The sequence below is a fragment of the Balaenoptera borealis genome, assembly GCF_965194805.1.
Source record: "Balaenoptera borealis genome assembly, chromosome: 5".
NCBI lineage: Eukaryota > Metazoa > Chordata > Mammalia > Artiodactyla > Balaenopteridae > Balaenoptera > Balaenoptera borealis.
In genome coordinates this window covers 135,420,025-135,438,938 of record NC_138862.1, presented here as the reverse complement: position 1 = coordinate 135,438,938, position 18,914 = coordinate 135,420,025, and the positions used below count along the sequence as shown (strand labels likewise).

General features: G+C 41.1%; 1 protein-coding gene across 1 annotated transcript in view; it reads left to right on the top strand.

The window, feature by feature from the left end:
* The window catches only part of COL6A5 (collagen type VI alpha 5 chain), a 118,020-nt gene that overhangs the window by 38,245 nt on the left and 60,861 nt on the right, over positions 1–18,914 (top strand). The window contains exons 12-27 of the mRNA XM_082392852.1: positions 623–676; positions 2,556–2,627; positions 2,950–2,976; positions 3,089–3,133; positions 3,220–3,273; positions 5,147–5,209; positions 5,849–5,914; positions 6,343–6,396; positions 9,589–9,624; positions 10,126–10,188; positions 11,629–11,691; positions 12,704–12,766; positions 14,070–14,132; positions 15,576–15,626; positions 15,714–15,749; positions 17,448–17,510. Coding sequence (XP_082248978.1) covers positions 623–676; positions 2,556–2,627; positions 2,950–2,976; positions 3,089–3,133; positions 3,220–3,273; positions 5,147–5,209; positions 5,849–5,914; positions 6,343–6,396; positions 9,589–9,624; positions 10,126–10,188; positions 11,629–11,691; positions 12,704–12,766; positions 14,070–14,132; positions 15,576–15,626; positions 15,714–15,749; positions 17,448–17,510 — 873 coding nt within the window. The remainder of the gene's footprint in view (positions 1–622; positions 677–2,555; positions 2,628–2,949; positions 2,977–3,088; positions 3,134–3,219; positions 3,274–5,146; positions 5,210–5,848; positions 5,915–6,342; positions 6,397–9,588; positions 9,625–10,125; positions 10,189–11,628; positions 11,692–12,703; positions 12,767–14,069; positions 14,133–15,575; positions 15,627–15,713; positions 15,750–17,447; positions 17,511–18,914) is intronic.

Below are 18,914 nucleotides of genomic sequence, written 5' to 3'. Positions count from 1 at the left end.
GTGTTTTGTTTAGCACAGTTTCCTCTATTATTATGTTGCTTGGTAATAGAATTCTATTCCAAGAGCAAAACTCCCCAATATACTGAGCAGACAGTGTGGACCTGTGTTAGAGGGTGAGGAAAGCAAACCTTAAAGGAAATCCTTGCCAAAAATAAACCACGAGGCAGTTAAACGCAGAGGGAGAGATGATAGCAACTTAAATATGCATAATCTTGTTGTTGGAGAAGGGCTTATTCTTTTTTGAGCTCTCAAAAAAGCAGAAGAAAGTAAAATGATCTCTTTGGAAATGTTATCAATTTGCCTGCTGAAAGGGTCCTGGTGGCCACCACTATCCTCCATGCAACGCCCCCCCAGGCACAGGGCTGACCCTGAAGCCCTGAGCTGCACTGGGTTCCAAACTCAGCCTCCTGTAGGCATCAGGAGGCCACCTCCGCAGAGGGCTTCAGAGCCAATAACAAGGACAAAAGCCAGCCCCAGAACTTGTCTGACTCTCTTCACACTCACAGCCACACCTGCAAAAACCACAACCAGGTTGGAGTAGGGTCTTGCCTAAAATGCCTAATGTAACAAGTTTGAGTTGATGGAAGATGACTAAAATCGAATTTTCTCTCTTTCCTCCCAGGGTTTTCCAGGTCTGAAAGGCAGCAGAGGACACAGCGGAGAGGAAGGAGACCCTGTAAGTTTTTGTGACCCACTGCCCACCATACTTACTGATTTCCTTTTTTCATAAAAAAAGCTTTATTTTCCAGAAGGGATAATGGGGTTTTGTTTATATATTTTTTGTAGTTTGGGGGGAGGGGGAATGGGTTGCTTTTCTTTTATTTTTTCCTTTTCCTTGTCTTAATCATGAGGCACTTGCTAAACCTACTTTTTGGGAGAAGGAGGGAGCAGGCTTACCTACATTTTGCCTGGCACTTTTTTGTGGGTGGCAGGGAGCTGGACATCCTCTTTATTGCCCCTGCACAGGGTGAAACTGGGTTATCCGTTAGGGGCTCTCTCTGGACCTGCAGCCCAGTGCTTCTGACATGGAAATAGAAGACGGCAAAGCACCCCCTAAACATGGTGTTGTGGTCCCATGCCACATGTGGTTTTCGAATCTCAATCTTTGACCCCCAAACCAGAGCTCTCACTTGGTTCACCAAATTATAAAAATGGATTTGGAGGAACTGAAACCATTTAGGTGGCTCCATTGGGATAAGAAAAGCTTAGGAGGCATCCAGCCTGCATCTCCATCCCTTTAGAATCCTTATCTGCACAGCAAGTTGTGATTAAAAGTATAGGCTCCCAGATTGGGATTGACATATATACACTAATATGTATAAAATGGATAACTAATAAGAACCTGCTGTATAAAAAAATAAATAAAATTCTAAAATTCAAAAAAAAAAAAGAATAGTAAAATCATTTTTGAGATCTGAAAATAAATAAATAAATAAATAAAAGTATAGGCTCCCAAGTCAGACAGTCAAGGGCTGACCTAGACATGAAACCTTAACAAGGTATGTAACTTCTTGACCCACAGTTTCCTCATCTGTAAACACTTATAAATTCCTCTAAGACTGTAGTTTATCCACCCTGTACCTGCAGAGGGGTCATGGAGCCCACTGAGCCAGCCAGGGTTTGAGTGAGGGGAAGAGTGTCACCCAATGCCTGACTGTGAGCCCACAGCTGGCTCTCAGCAACTGTGGCCATAGGTGAGGCCTCCTGCTTTTACTGGGAACAATCCTCAGAATAAAGAAAGCAAAGCAGCAAAAGGAAAATCACCTCTCCCCTCACCTACCAGGAAAGGAAGAACTAAGTTCATTGCTAGATGAGTATTTATCCACACGGCAAACCTTTAGCACCTTCTGTGCACACAGATCTGAGCCAGGCACCAGGGACACAATGGGAAAAGAGACAGTTGGGGGTTCCTGCTCTCAGGAAACACAATATCGTTCTTCTCTTGAGACTCATTTTACTCTAGCCCTTGCCTGTATTTAAATATTTCCTGGGAGAAGGCAGACTAATGGGAGAAGCACATGTCATTGACCTTGAGTGCTCTTCCCTGTGTGGATGCTCTAACTTTGGGGATCTTTAGCCTGGTGGTCCTTCCCATGAGCACTGGCTTGGGGCAGTGTCATTTCCTATCAACTGCTTCTACTCAGTTCTTGTCCCCTGGCACAAACTTGCTTCTCTGCCGTGAGCAAATCTGAGTTTTCCAGGCCAGCGTTAGGGCCTGGGCAAGATGTTAGGGCCAACATGTATCAGTCGAGCATTGGGAATGTGGCTGTGAAGTGAAGTGACTTCAAACCTTTGGCTGTGCTTTCTGATAAGGGCAGGGAAGCAACTGAGCCCATCCCACACCTTTGTGTGATCTTGGATCTGTAAGGAAGCCCTGAAGGGAAAATGCTTGAATCGAGGGGAAAAACAGAGTTAATTAATGAATTTGCAGGAGAGTTTGCTTTGTCTAGAGTTCAGAGTGCTCAGCTGCTCTGGCTTCACTCTTGAAAAGTAAACAGTTGGCAGCTTCTGGCAAAAGAGTCACTTTGGATACCTGTTTGGGTACCTTTTCTTAGGGAAGACAAGGAGACACTGGACCCCAAGGAAACAGAGGGATTGCAGGATGTCCAGGGGAGCGGGGTCGAAAGGTAAATATTGTATTTTAAATTCTCTATGGCATCCTCTCCATCTCCTCCTTCTTCTGTGTTCTCTCTTCCATCCCCCCTCCCACTTTCCCTTTCTCCAATTACATGTTAGTTTCCTCTTCTGCAGAGGAAGTCTATTTAGTCATCTCAAGAAATTTTGAGCATTATTAAATTCCACCTATAACCTCTTTGTCGTTGGAAACCCAGAAGCAACTAAAGAAATACAAAATCACTCTCTTAACGGAGGCAGCCCCTTCCTGCCTCAACAGACTGTGAATCCACATTCTCCTTGACATGCCAGTGAGAGATATTTAATCTTTTACAGGGAGCCAAAGGATCTGCTGGATATAAGGTACTGTAGTTACTTCTTCAGTCAAATTTCACTTCCTAATGGACTTAGTTTACTGATAAGCATGTGGCAGAGATCTCCCTTGACCTGATTGCTGCCCATCTTTGTCTTTCAGGGAGAACATGGAGACGATGGGATTGATGGACTTGATGGGGAAGAGGTAAGCCATTTTTCTTCAAGTACGGTGAAATCATCATGAGGTTGATGTATTTCTTTAATGGGAAATTTTGCCTTGTCTTCTTTTAGGGCTTTCATGGACTTCCTGGGAAAAAGGGAGAAAAGGGTGATCCAGGATCCCAGGTAACACTTTTCATTACATCAAAGAAGGAGAATTTGGTGTTAGAGATGGTCTTAATTGTTGTGTGTCACAGGTTATGAGGAATAAAGTTGACAGCAATGAAGCCTATTACCACCGAATAGATGCTACATCCCCATTTGGGGCAAGTGGGTAACTATGCAGTTTTCAAGAATTTCCAGCTAGAAAGATTCAAGACTTGCAAGGATCTTCTATGAGCATGTTTTTCAGAAGTCTGCAAATGAATGCATTTGCCTGTTAGCAGCTTACCTCTTCTCTTTATTGTATCAGAAAAAAATAAAAAGCAAGAGAAAGAGACAAAATTATTTTGGTGGCCTTGGTGTAGCAAATCACAGAGAAACATTTTTTTATTTTCAATTCATTTTGACACTCATTAATGTGTGCCTCCTTGGTTCCAAGCGGCTCTCCTTTAATGTTCTGATTCACTTATTTATCAAATACTTCTGAATACCTGGCATTTGTCAGGCACTAAGTTATGTGCTAACGACTCAGAGATGAACCACACTGTCCTTGTCTTCAAGGATCCCCTGGTGTAGTTGGAGAGACAGACATATCAATAGCTAATGATGACACAGTGTGTGGTTGGGGTCATGTTATAGGTAACTAGGTGGGAGCCCAGAGAAGGGCACCAAACTCTGCAGGGTGGGGAGGGAGTGCAGGAAACCTTCCCGGAGGAAATTATCTCTGAGCTGAAGATGAATAGGAATTAGTAAGATGTGGAGAAAGGGCAGTCCAGACAGAGGGAACAGTATAAGCAAAGACATGTAGGCTTGGGGACCCTGCAAGTTGTTCTGCTTTGTGTGAGCTTTAGGGTACAGGTGGAGGGAGGTGAGGTTCAAGAGCGGGTGGGAAGAGCTGGTGAAGGCACTGGTGAGCCAAGGAGGAGGAGTCTGGATTTTAGCCATTAAGGAATGGGGACCCTTAGAAAAATTTTAAGTAGGGAGGTCACAATTGAATTTGCACTTTAGAAATATTCCGTGACAGTAGTGTGGAGGATACATTGGGGATGACATAGAGGCAAGGCAAATATGAGAGGCAGATAGGTAATAATCAAGGTGAGAAGTGATGAAGACTTCAAGTAAAGCAACAGACACAAGACCCATGAAGGCTGTAACAGGGTCCAGGCTGGAGTGAGGACCTAGTGTGCAAAATTTAAGGAAGCACTCTTTCTCAGAGTGAAGCAAAGCGTGAGTGCCTGCCTAAATTTTGCACCCTAGGTACCTTGTTTTTCTCACCGTAGTTCTGACTCCGGGATATCAGATCTCCAGGTAGCCAGAGGAGCAGAGAGTGAGAAGCCAGTCAAAATGCCTGCAAGGATCCCAGCTTGGGCAAGTTTAGTTGGGAACAGTTGAGTTTGAGGTGACAATGGAACATCCCAGTGGTGGTTTCCAGTGGACAATTTAATTACAGATGTCAGAAGTTGCTAGACTGGCTGGGATGTCCAATACGATACCCACTAGCAATATGTGACCAGTAAATTCAAATTAACTAAAATGAAAAATTCTACTCTCAATTGTACTAGCCGCATTTCATGTGCTCGACAGCCAACTATGGCCAGTGGCTACCATATTGGACAGTGCAGATGGAGAATATTTCCATCCCTGCAGAAAGTTCTGCTGGGCAGTACTCTGCTAGACCATAAGAAGTTTTCCCTTTTCCCAGCCTTTTTATAAATAATCCTGACTATAGGCTTAAAACTGGACCTTGTACTGCTTGAGAGGTCAAAGGGAATCTGGCTGGGTTAGAGGAACATGGATCATTTTGTCTGATTGATTTTCTCCCCTCCAAACACCACGACCCATGACATTTTAACACCCTCCTACAAGCTAACTCAGAAGCTCATTTTATTTTTTTCAGGGCAGCCCAGGTTCCAGAGGCCCTCCTGGGGGATATGGGGAGAAGGGCTTCCCAGGGGATACTGTAAGTTACTGGGGCCCAAGTGGCTCTGAATTGTGTAGTTTACTCCACACTTCTTGTGTCTCCTGCTAACCTGTAGGCAAAGGCATGTCTTGGGAAGGGGTGGTAGGTGTTGACTGAGGCTTATTGGTTTGGGGAGAACCTGCATCTGATTTGGGCTGATTATGTCAAAAATTCAGAGATGGGAACTAAAATACCATCTTATTCATCCTTATATATCTTGAGACTTTCAAGTTCCTTTGGGAATGAAATTTCTATAATTTTGCTTATTGGTTTTCTAACCTTATTGATTCCCTATTTGAAGACTCGATTATAGGGGAATCTTACTACACCTTTGAGAGACTGGCATAAGCATGTTTGGATGAGTGCATCAGTGAAGCTGCCAGTACAGAGAAGGGAAAATTCGCCATAGCTTCAGCAAGCACTCTTTTAATTCTTCATTTATCACTAAGCCTCCTTCAGACTTGGAGAAATATTGTTTCATTTTCTTTTTTAATTTGTGAGTTTCAAATATGGAGAATTTTCTCACACCTCTCATTACTTAACCCAAATTAGTTTAGTTCTTAATATTGTACCATTTTGAGAAAAAAAAAAAACCCTGATATTTCTTGATTCTAAAGTACTTTTAAAACCTTCCTCTAGGGTAATCCAGGACAAAGCAATAACATCAAAGGACAAAAGGGCTCCAAAGGAAAACAAGGAAGACAAGTAATTGGATCTATTTTACATATATGTTGAGTTGATTAATTCTGTTATCGAGCTGAGGCTTTCCTAAAGTCTAAATTAATTTAGTAAAATACATAACAGTTTTTCTAACAATCACCCCTAAGTTCCCATTTAAGAGAGCCTTATTTTCTTAAAATAAGGTATGCCTGTAGTAGGTTACACCTCTATAGGCAAAGTTATTAAGTTTCTAGCAGGTGATATTATATGGGGAAATTGGTCATTAGCAGTGCGTGTTGCTATACCATTTTCCTCTTTAATGGATATATACCCAATAGGGTTAATATGCAGAAACATTCTGGCATGACACATTTGTTCTGTTTTAATAGTGCTTGAGATTTTTATGCTGATGTCTTTGTCATTTACTCAGAATCTTTTGCCTTATGATCTTGGGGGAACAATTGTGTTTCTAGGGTAGAACCGGCCCGAAAGGGACACAAGGCAGTCCTAGTTCCAGAGGGAGCAGGGTAAGTATTTCCGTGGACATTTATTTCCCCTCCTTATCACCTGGAGATGCCAAGAGGCATTCAGAATATGTGTCACTGCAGTTAGCTGATCCAGGGCAGATACACTGACACTGTTGTCATTTGGGGCCAGGTAATTCTTTGTTGTGACGGGCTAACCTGTGCATTATAGGATGTTTTGCAGCATCCCTGGTCTCTACTCATTAGATGTCAGTAGCACCCACTCCTCCCCAGTTGTGATGTCCAAAAATGCCTGCAGATCTTGCCAAATGTAGTCGAGAGTAATGCGGGATGTGGTGGTGGGGCAAATTGCCCCTGGTTGAGAACCACTGTGACAGTCTGCCTTTCCCTTTCCACCTTCCAGAAACTTTTAAATGTCTTTGAAGGGAGCCAGTGACTTTCACATAAAAACCTTCCTCCAGTAGCTTAGCATCTTTGAGCTTCTGTAGAATATTAAGAAATAGGTAAATGTGCTCTCTTCCTCCTCATATGTCACCAAAGGAAAGAAGAATCACAGATAAATTCTTCCTGAATAAACCAAAACATTGGCGATTAGGGCCAAACCGGTGGCAACCTGAAGATGCTGTGGTAATTTTACAGCATCCCATGTGATATCAAGCTTAAAACAGAAATGTTGGATTTCTGCTTCTTTTTAAGGAACAACCAAGAAATCACTTTTCCCTTTGTGGACTACCAAAGTTAGAGAGGATATTTATAATGTGTTAGAAACCCTTTCATCATGCACTCATTATTCTCAAAAGAGAATAATGTCCAAATGTAGATTTGGCCCTGAGTTTTGTTCACGAGGACACTGAAAATACTTGGCTTCCTTTTCTGTCACAAACTTGGAATCGTCTCACCACTTTGAAAGCTGTGGCTGATTGCCTCTCCCTCTGGGAGAGATAGTGGATGAACGTTTTAGTTCTTCTTGCCTTTGTTTATCTTGACTCATAGTTCTTAAGGGAAAGGGTCTGCAGTTGGATGGCTTAGGCCTCCCAGTGCTTCTGGTGAAATTCTTTGGGACTTTGCCCTCCTCTCCATACAAGAGAATTACAATTAATCAGAGGAAGCAGGAGAGCAGCAAGATGAACTAAATGCTATAAATTTTAAAGACAAATATGTAGTTTTGTTGGTTTAAGAGAAAATACTTTTAGTTTGAAATAGCTTTATAACTGTCATCATTAATCAGGCACTTTTAAACAATAGTGGGGTGGGGTAGGGGGTTATTACTTGGACAAACCAGCCAATGAGTTTAAGTCACTCCATGGACAGGAGGCTCTCAGCCTCCCTCCCCCATTCTCACCCACTTTCCTGACCATCTTCTCCTTTGTAATTAAACAAATCAACATGGATGGATATAAAACAATGGCTTTTCTACACCCTCCTTCACCTTTCCAGTGAAGGCTAGACTTCTCTATGATGGTCAGAGGATCTTAAATGGATGACAAATTCTAAAAACACAAGCAAACCTAAGACATCTCCTCCCACATGACAGAATTTCAACCTGTGTAAATTAATTGTTGCCCCAGCTATTGACAAAGCAACGGATCCATGTACTAAGAACCAGAGCATTTGAAACCATGTTCCAGGCCCATTGCCTTTGGCCTGTCAGGCACAAGGAATACATATAAATAATAGTATTTATACTTCTAGAGCACATATTTTGTGCCAGGTCCTAATCAAATCACTTTCAAATATTAATTTGTTTAATCCTCATAACAAATATATCAGGTAGATACTATCATTATATCCATTTTACAGATGAGAAAAAGCAAGAAACCTTGGACAAGTTGCCTAGGATCAGGATAGGTAAATGGTAGAGCTGGGGTTTGAACCCAGGGAGTCTCACTCCTAATCAGCCAGGCTCAGACCTATTGTGCAACTGCTCTGTGCCACCCAGGCTTTAAAGGGCAGGGATGAGCTCAAGGCTGTCTGACTTCTGAGGACACATCCCTAACCATTGTGCTACTAAAATAGGAATGCTATTTTATCCTTGCTTTTTAATGTAGACAGAATTATGACATCATGGAAACAGTGGCTTCAAACTTTACTGTTTCTGCTCTGCTTTCATCTGTCAAGAGTTCTGTGAGTCACATCAAGGTACAAATGGCTGACAAGTTACAATGGGTAACTTCTCCCAAAGGGTATTTGCACTTTAAAAGCAAAGAGTACCTGAATCGAGGGGTAGAACCTCCGTGGAAGAATTCTAATCATCAGCCAAACTGGTGAGGTGATATTTGGTCAGGTGTTTTATTCTAAGGAGGTTCAGAAGCTGGGCAGTTGAAAGAAAACTGCTGCTCTGAAATCATTTCCATGGCTACCTTTCCAAGTGAATGTAGGAAGAATTTTTAAGTATTTGTTTTGTACATAAAATAATCATAGTTGTTTATCACTACACAAAGTAGATCAATGGGTGAGATGTTCCGTGGCTCTCTCATCGAGACAGAGGTGGGAGGTGAGGGGTGAGAGCAGACATCATTGCTATTTAGGGAGAAAGTTAGGATCTGGGGCTTGGATCTTCTTCCTGCTTGGCTGCCCTCTGGAAAGCAGAGACAGCCACTAGATGGAGAGCCTGCACTGGCAACTTGAGGTAGCTTCTGGAGAGGTGATGCCAGATTTTAGCTTCAGACCAGCTTTTCTCAGACAACCCTGATGGTGGCATTTGGACCAGCACAGAGCTGACCTGACCCCATCAGCCATTTCCTCCTTGGAGAATTCCATGGAGTCTAACCCCAGTGGGCCCATGGGAAGCACTGTGTATAACGAGTTTGTACTCCCCCCTAAGATACCATCAGGGACCCAGGACAGAGTGAGACGGATATGGCACAGCTTGTTCTCATGCAGGAAACCTCTGATCAGCAGACAGTACTTTGTAGGATTTGCTGGAGAAGGGAGGTATCAGACAGGTGCTTCAGGATGATTTCATTCTCCAAACAGCCTCCCAGATAATTGTCAGGGTTGTCAGACTGGAGCTAGGTCTGTAATGACTTTTGGGTTGGTTTGCGATCAATCCTCCAAATGTTAGTTGGTAATTAAATGCCCAGTGTGTAAACTTGTCTTTGGAGAGCGATTCGGGGAAACCATTTCTGCGAGCTGTTCATTACTCTGTCTGTCAGGGACAAGACAGGTCAGGTTGCCTCTAAGGAGTCTCCATCCAGACACCCACACACTAACATTTTGTCTTTTCTGATCCAGGGAAGAGAAGGCCAGAGGGGGGTCCAGGGTGCCTCGGTAAGTATCCTTCCCCCCCACCCTGTCCTCTGTGGGAGGTGAGGCCAAGGAGATGTCTCACAGGCAGATGGTACTGCCAATGAGTTAGTGTTTGATGCGGCTGCTGTAGGAAGTGCTGAGCACTGGACATGAGCCCCACCGACTGGGGGATCAGTTAGACTGCCAGACACAGGACAGGGCTGACCTAAAGCAAGCCTCCTTCACAGACACTTCAGAGACAGGGGACCTGTGCAGCCCTGCAGGCTGTGCTATTCACACACCCTGGGCATTGACTGCAAGAGAGTGAAATTCTGTCTTAGAGTAAGAAATGACCTGGAGTTCAATTCTCAGACATTTTGGAAGAGTACAATCCTAGGCCAAGTAGGGCATGAGCCAAGAGTCAGACAAGACAGTTCCTGGGTACCATGGGTACCATGCCCTGAAGCCCTGGAGCACTATGAAGAGAAAACGTATATGGAAACCATGTGAAGAGAATCTTAACACTGAAAACTCACCCATCAGGGGGAACCAGGGAACCCTGGACTTAAAGGTGCATCAGGAGCCAAAGGATTACAAGGCTTACAGGTATGTTGGAATATTTGTAATACTGATAATGCTGTTATTCTGATGGGAAGATGTAGTTCTGTATAAAAAATAAATAACTGAGACAATTTGAAGCTGCCCCCGCCATCCACCATGGTACATTTCTCTGGGATTCTACATTTCCCATTGTGGGTGGGTGATTTTGCTCCGTCAAAATTTGTAGCTCACTGATAGAAGAAAGGCTTGCTCTTGTGTATACCTGGCATCATGTCTGCATTTTAGTCATAGTGAATTATTGAGACCTTAATACTATGTTAGTAATCAGTATCTAGATCAACAAATTGATTTTTCTTAAGTGAGGTCCTGCACACAGACTCCGATGAAGGAAAGTTAGGAATTGGCAACTATTATTCACCTCTTCCAAAGCTGACTCTACAGGGGGTGACAGTGCTTCTGGAATATCACCGATAGGGCTCTATGTGAGTCATCTGCATTTTTTCTTGGTCATAACATTAGTGAGATGGGAATTGGAATTAGGACATCTCTGTTTCTTTTCCATGTCAGAAATATGCCAGGGTCATCCTAGAGAATGGTTTGCAACACATGGGTACATAGTCACCTGATGGAGTCTACTTTAAGCCTGAACTTGTCTGGAAGGATCTGCCTACATAGATGTGCCCATCCTAAGACCTTTCCAGGAGTTCATTTTTCTTCTAGAAAGTTCTAGATTCTTCATACTAAGACTGAATTTGGAATTCTCTTGAGTGGTTCTGGTGTCCTCTAGAATGAGTAACAATGGGACCAGCCTAAATCCATCCCCAGACTTTTTAGGGAGAGAGGTGACATTACCTCAGCCCCTCCAGGGTCCCTCTGATGCTCAGGCTGTGAACCAAGGCCAGCCCAGGGGCTGTAACCACCATTTGCACTGGGCAGCCAGAACATCTTACAGCTACTGCTTTGGTGATGAGAAACAGTACCAGCACCTCTAGTTTTTCTTTCTGTGTGAGAGAACCATATGAGATCCATGCATTTAATGGGAAATATGACAAAAAAAATATGCTTTAATTCCTCTGATAGGGATCTGCTGCTAAAATGTCCTTTTGTGCTAACTTGCTTTCTCTTTTACACATTGATGCACTTTGGCCCAGGTAACCTGCCCCATCAAAGGAATCCATCTGCCTATTGTTTATGTCTCACTTCCCTCTTCTATGGGTTTTATTTCTCCTTTTAGTCTCTTTTCCATTTCTCCCTGCCACAGAGGGATGAGGTCTTACACCCAGGCAGGAAATTCCTTCATAAGAGCTGCTCCACTGAGTCTGGGTCTCCTTTCAACTCCTCTTCTGAGACATGCTTAATCGCAGTGTTAAAGCTGATTGAAGGGCTGGATAGATGCTTTTCTATGCAGGTGTTTCAAAAGCGCTAATGAAGAAAGTCAGTTTTCATTGACTTCATTGCATTGTGTTTCTTTTATTACCACCAAAGGGGTCAAATGGACTTCCCGGCAGGAAAGGAGAGAAGGGAAACGAGGGGCACAAAGGACCTCAGGTGCGTGACTCAGATGGTACTATAAATGGTCTCCAACCTTCATTTTCCTCTTGCTTCAAAGACATCTTCAAGTAGAGTTTATTTTATATTATCTAGTATGGAGTATTTCATTTGGGGATTAACTTGGGACAAATTGGGGACAAATCTTTAGCACAACTCAGATTCCTTGTACATTCGTCTTTCTCCTTCCCGGGGGTTTGACTTGGAAAGCACAAACTCACTTCATCCGCCTGAAGGAAGCCTTTAGAAGAATGCACCTCTTGCTGACTCTTGAACATTTCAAAACCTGATACGTTATTCTGCTTTTTCTAACTTTTAAAAATTATCAGTGCCATGCCTATCTCCATTGACTATAGATATTTGAAATGGACTCTGCAAAGATCCCTCGCTACCCAAATTTATTTGATTCTTAAGTTCAGCTTTGAATTCACCCTCTGAAACTACTTGATTCCCAAGTTTCTGACAGTAAGTAATGAGAGTTTGGATGGTGAGAGATTCATATGAAAAATGTTCTGAATCTATTCAGTTTTTCAGCTCAGATAGCGAGAGTTTAGAAGGCAAGCGATACCCATGTTTGCTCAGTTATCTTCCCAGCATATTTGTGAAAGACCGTTTTGCCCCTTTGCAGATCGGGAAACTGAAACACATTTGACATCCCATTTTATATGTGTGGATGGCACAGAGCACAAAAGTGACAATGACAGCACAGTCTTGTTCTAACAAAATCAGTCCATAACAAACTTGCCACATTCAGAAATAACATGTGTTGTGTCAAGAGTGCCTTTTTTATTTCTCACTAAGCCCCCATTTGGACTAGCGATGTCCCTGCCGATAAAGACTTGGGGTCCTCTAACCAGGACTGTAGCCCGAGTCACCTGGTTTCAGGCTGGGTTTCTTGTTAAGGAGGCATCAAGAAATTGTTAGAAATGACAGGAAGAAAAGCAAAACTAATCTAACAGGTTTTGTACAAATTGCTGTAGCACCAACATCTGTGTTTCCTATATTCTTTCAGGGTGCTCCTGGGCCAGTGGGAGATAAAGGGAGTGTTGGAAGGCCTGGACTTTTGGGGAAAAAGGTAAGTGTTATTTCTTACAGATTTCAGATACTGAGAAAATAGTAGCTCCATTTTTTTTCTTGATTTTCATTTTAATTCTTCACACGATCCAAGCACAATCAACCACTCACCAGCTTTCTGCCAATATTCTTTTCCTTCCTCTCTGAAACTGCCCCATTTCACTAGGAGAGACAAGGTTTATTCACCTACCATGAAACAGCTCTGATAAACTCAACTCGCTGGTTTCCTGAATGCATCAAGACACTTGGTGGTAGAGTCGGCCAGGGGCATGGGGGATGTCAGAACTCAGATCTGTTCATGCATGCAATTCTCGGTCTAACTCAACCTACCTTCTCAGAAATGTCCTTATTGGAGATCGTTAGAGAACAGACCGTTGGCCTGTTCAGAATCTCACTCCCCTGCTCAAAACCTTTCAGCAGCTCCCTCCCCCAGGGCCAGCTTCGTGGGCCTGGGACCCATTCATTCACACAGGGGGCCTCGCTTAGAAGGCACCCCTACTTGGCCTCAAGCTCTGCTATCACAGTCTGGAAAGTTTGCTTTTGAGTTAAGGGCCCATGCTTTCATTTGAGTCCCACAGATTATGTCACTGGTCTTAACTTCAGATGACCCTTAGGAAAATCTCCAAACTCTCCAGTAGCTTAGAAGACCCTTTGACCCTGTTTAATTCTAAGGCTTCCTAGCTCATCTCCCTCCTGTGTGCCTTCCCAGGCTTCTCACTGTGCCTTCCTCCTCCATTCTCACTCCTCCCTTGGTCCTTCTTCCAGCTCACACAACTTATCCTTTAAGCCTCAGCATCCCTGCTCCCTTCCTTCAGGCAGCCAGCCTGCCCGCCCCACCAAATCTGACTTAGACTCCCCTTCTCTCTGCTGCCACAGCACCCTGAACTTTATCACACAGTATAGAATTGCCTAATTGTCTCTCGTTCCAACCAGAGTATTCTTGGTGAGGGCTGGACCACATCGGGCATGTTCAACAGTTCCTTTTCCAGGACGATAAATAACTGTTGGATGGGTGAATAAATCAGCAAATGAATCCACTTTCCCTGGAGTAAATTTTCCACTCTTTCTCTTCTCCTTTAGTCTTTCTATAGCACTGGGAAAGCAGTACTGAGTCCAGCTTTGGGCTGTGCTAGTGTTTCCTGCTTGCCTTTGGGAAGATGGTTATTTGTTCCCTACACTCCCTTGCTTACTGAGCATTGAGCCCTCACTGAGAACCCTGAGTGTCCCCAACTAGTGTACAGAACATCCTATGGTGGTAGCCAAGTTTGATTTTTACTGATCTGAAGCTCTCCTTGTCTCACTAGGGAGAACCTGGAATTCCTGGAGATCCAGGGCCACTGGGGCAAGCTGGACGGCGAGGAAAGCAAGTATGAGGTTTTAGGACTCTTACCCTTTAGCAGCTCCAAGGGCTCAGTAAAGAGAAGGGGGCTGACACCATCAGCTTAAGCACCTGGGGTCCTGAAAGTATTTTGGGACCTCCTAGGAAGATGTAGGGACATTCCTCCTGCTCCCTGAAGCACTCATTCTATAGCTAGTCTGTCTGCTAAAACAAAGGGAGAACAACAAGAGGGAAAGGAGAATGCAGAGAGAATAAAGGATGAGCTCAGTATTTTAACAACCTATATGGCCATGTCAGTTGAAAATCAGGTGACTTCTTGCAAAACTCCAGAGTGACAAGAGGGTAGTAGGATCAAGAAACAGGGTATCTGTTCTAGTTGCTCTGGCTGTACCAGAGTCTCAGTTCATAAAGCAGTCAATATAAGAAAAAAATAGGAAAAAAATTAATTTCTTTTCAAAAATAACGTTTATTACAAATGTTATGCATAGATATTGTAGAAAATTGACTAAGCATAAAACATGGGAAATGGGAAAGAAAAATTACCCATAATCCCACCATTTTGAAATATTTATCATTAATGTCCTGGAGATAGGAAAAAAACATTCTTTTTCCCTATTAACAATGTATCATGGGCATATTTCCATGTCATTATATTTTTCCCTCAAAGTTACTTTCAATAGCTTCAAAATATTCTACTGAATGTATATACCTTAGTTCACTTGACCACCTTCTTATTACTGTATATTTAGTTTGCTTTCAGTTTTTCACTGTCTTAAAATAGCACAGCAATGAACATTCTTGTATGTAATGACATTTTTGGATAAAACCATAATTAATTTCTACATAGAAATTTCTAGAAGTAGCATAGCTGGGTCAAGGAATATGTACATGTTTAATTAAGGCTTTGAACTCTATTGCAAAGTGTCCTTAGGAAAATTCCAAGGACGTATATACCCTTGTGTTGTGCAGGAAGAGTGCTCACTTCAGGGCATACACACCAACAATGGGTATTGTCACTTTCTTTTCTTTCATCTTTACCAATTTTACTGACCAAAAATGATGTCTCATTACTGTTTCAAATTGCATTTCTTTGGTTACTAGTGAGGATAACATTTTTTCCATATGTTTATTGGCCATTTACAATTCCTTTTTGGGGAATTCCTCACCCAGTGTTCTTTGGACCAGCTCCTAATTTTCCAGGCAAGTAACTGCCACTGACTCCACTAGTCCTAAATGACCATCACTCTGCCTCCTGTCATGTCTGCACAGTGGAGCTGACCAAAGAAGTACCAGGGCACATACCAGGAAGTGTGGAAAACTAAACGGCATGAATATTCCAAGAGTTCAAGTTCATCAGGCCCCCTCCACCTGGAAGTCCCTGGTGCTTTTATCCTGACACCATAATCTTCCCAGTATAGGTTACAATTAATTTTCACTCTTGAGAAATTGAAATGAACTGATATATTCACAGGGTGATTATGGCATTCCGGGCTACGGTCCTATGGGACGTAAAGGAGTAAAGGTAAATATGGAAAACAATTATTTCTTTAACTGGTGAATCAATTAAATGGTGTGTTGATTTATTTATGTTCTCTGCTGAAAATCGTAGGGCCCAAGAGGATTCCTTGGAGATATGGGTCAAAAGGTATTGTACACATAACTTGTCAAAGTTACAATGATCTTGACCTTCTACTTGAGAATTAAGATAAGTCTGTGGATCTGAATGAAACAGGAAAAAAAAAGCAAGACAATCGGTTTGCCTGAGCTTCATGAAGAAAGGACCATACTTAACTCCTATGAACCTTTAAATTGGAAAATTTGTCCTTCACTGCCTGATGTCCCTTATCTCGAAACCCTACCTCTAGGTACCCTCTCAAGTTTAGTCCTTAGTCCTTTTCTTGATTTCTCTACCCTGGTGATCTCATGCAAAACTCTTGCCTTCTGCTATTGTACTTTGCCCTTCATTATCGTGACCTTCACTTCCTCTTACCTGAAAGATTACCATATTCTCATTAGTTTCCTACTTGCAACTTTAACCTGTTTCAGTTAATCCCAAACACTACTCTCTTGATTTTTCCCAAAGTATAACTTAGTTATGTTACTCTCTTGGTCAAACATCTTCTAGAATTCCTCATTGCCTACCAGCCTGAAATTCACCTCCAAGCTCTACGACAAGACATTCCTTCCATTTCAACCAGAGTAGCTCAGGTTATATCTGTTTTATACACTGGAATTCCGTAATAAGATTTATTTTAAAAAAAAGAATCCTTAAAAATGAACTTATTTACAAAACAGAAATAGACCCACAGACATAGAAAACAAACTTATGATTACCAAAGGGGAAGGGGGGAGGGATAAATTAGGAGTTCGAGATTAACATACATACACTACTATATATAAAATAGATAAACAACAAGGACCTACTGTATATATAGCATAGAGTACTACACTCAATATTTTGTAAAAACCCATAAAGGAAAAGAATCTGAAAAAGAATATATATATATTATATATGTGTGTGTGTATAACTGAGTCATTTTGCTGTACACTTGAAACTAACACAACACTGTAAATCAATTATACATCAATAAAAATTAATTAAATAAATGAAAGTATCTTGTATGTCTTCCAATCATTGATGCTCAAATTAAAATAGAAACTATGGATTAAAAAATAGAATGTCTAAGTAAATTGAATCAACTACAGTATAGGAAAATAACCAATTTTTGATTCCCTTAAAAGTGCTTTTAATTGATGAATTACTAAAAGAGATTCTTTCCTTAGGTGGAGAAGGGTTCAAGAAGGGACTATATAAATAACTGTTAGGATAGGAGTTCTCATTGTAAAGGACCAATTTTCTAATTTGCTGATAAAGAGAAAATTAGCATATTTCAATTTACAGATAAATGTTAAATTAGCATATTGATAAGTGTTAAATTAGTTTTCCACCAAAGTCAGAATAAATTTCTTTTTACCTTCAACTTTTTGAGAAATGATTCATGAATTTAGGAAGTAATTCATTATTTAGTACTTTATGTAGTCAATACCCCATATGTTTTCCTTGATTTTCAAGCATTTTTCTTTAGGTATTTTTAGTAACTGATTGGATAGCCATTGTATTGATATTGATGCATAAATATTTGTATTCTCAGAAAATTAAAATAGTTTGGAGAATATCTAGGTGTATCAATGACTTAGTTCTAAATGACAAGAAGGAATGACATTTAATATTTAATATATGATATAGTTATAAGATCAATTAGATTTTGGTTTGGAGAGAATTATTTTTATTCTTTCATAGCAAGTATTTTAATATCTTGATTTCTTATATCTGAATCTTTAGGGTGTTGTTGGTGATCCTGGAATTCCTGGGGGGCCTGGACCCAAAGGATTTAGGGGACAAACAGTAAGTGACCTGTAATTCCAGAAATAATAAATGTTTCTTTGGAAGATTCTGGCTTTTATGTTGTAATTATAAATGTGGATTGTCAATCCAACCCAGGGTCATCTGAAATGCCACTTCCTAGCTGTGTGATCTTCAACACATCTTTTCAAGTTCTCTATTTCTATAACATGGGAGTTAAACTTAATGACACAAAAGCTACTTTCAACTCTAAAATTCTATGGTTCCATGAATCTGAACTATTTTAAGTATTTACAGATTGATAACAGGCTATTCTAAAAAGTACCAGTGTCTTCCAGTCTTTTCTAGGGCACATATTAAAGCCCAGAATATTAACCCTGTGAGTGGAAATGAAGCTGACATCTTCCTACTGTGTCCTGGAGGATTTTCTGACAGTTCCAGTCCCCAGAGCCAAGGTCACCTGGGGTATTCATTTTAAGGAAGGCTGTTGAGATGTTCTAAATAGCAAAGTGCAGAGTAGAGTGTTGTACTTATTAAAAAACCAAAATGCCAAGACAAGCATCCTTTCATTTTAAAGTTTCAGTGTAATATCGATGGTCATTACCAGCATGAAAGAGATGCAATTCAACAGATATTTTACATCTGGCTGGACAAATTTCATTAGCATCTATATCCATCACTTTGAGTTATGGGAATGATACAGCCAACCCATGTCCTTATATATGTGGGGAATTATTTTTCTTATTTGATTCTTTGTAGATGGCAGCTTTTTATTAGATCGCCATATGCTCTAGTGTATTCACTTGTTTAAAGCACCAATTCTAGCTTATGACTAATTTAGATTTAAATGCACAGCCAGTGCCAGAGCAAAGGATATCACTAAATGAAGAGGCTAAGAGGGAAATGGATGTTTACCAATAATTAAGAATGACTATTTAGGATGAAAGATAAAAATCATATGATCATCTCAATAAATGCTGAAAAAACATTTGACAAAATTCAACATCCTTTCAATATAAAAACTCGTAACAAATTGGGTATAGAAGGAAAGTACCTCAACATAATAAAGGCCATATTTGAAAAATCCACAACTAACATCACAGTCAACAATGAAAGGCTGAAAGCTTTCCTGCTAAGACCAGGAACAAGACATAGGTGTCCACTCTCACTACTCCTTTTCAACATAATACTGGAAGTCCTAGCTAGAGCAATTAGGCAAGAAAAAGAAATAAAAGTCATCCAAACTGGAAAGGAAAAAGTGTCTGTTTGCAGATGATATGATCTTATAGATAGAAAATCTTAAAGACTTCATCAAAAAACTGTTAGAAGTAATAAACAAATTCAGTAAAGTTGCAGGATACAAAATCAACATATAAAAATCAGTTGTGTTTCTATACACTAACAATGAACTATTGGAAAAATTAATTTTTCTGTGAGTTCTGTGGG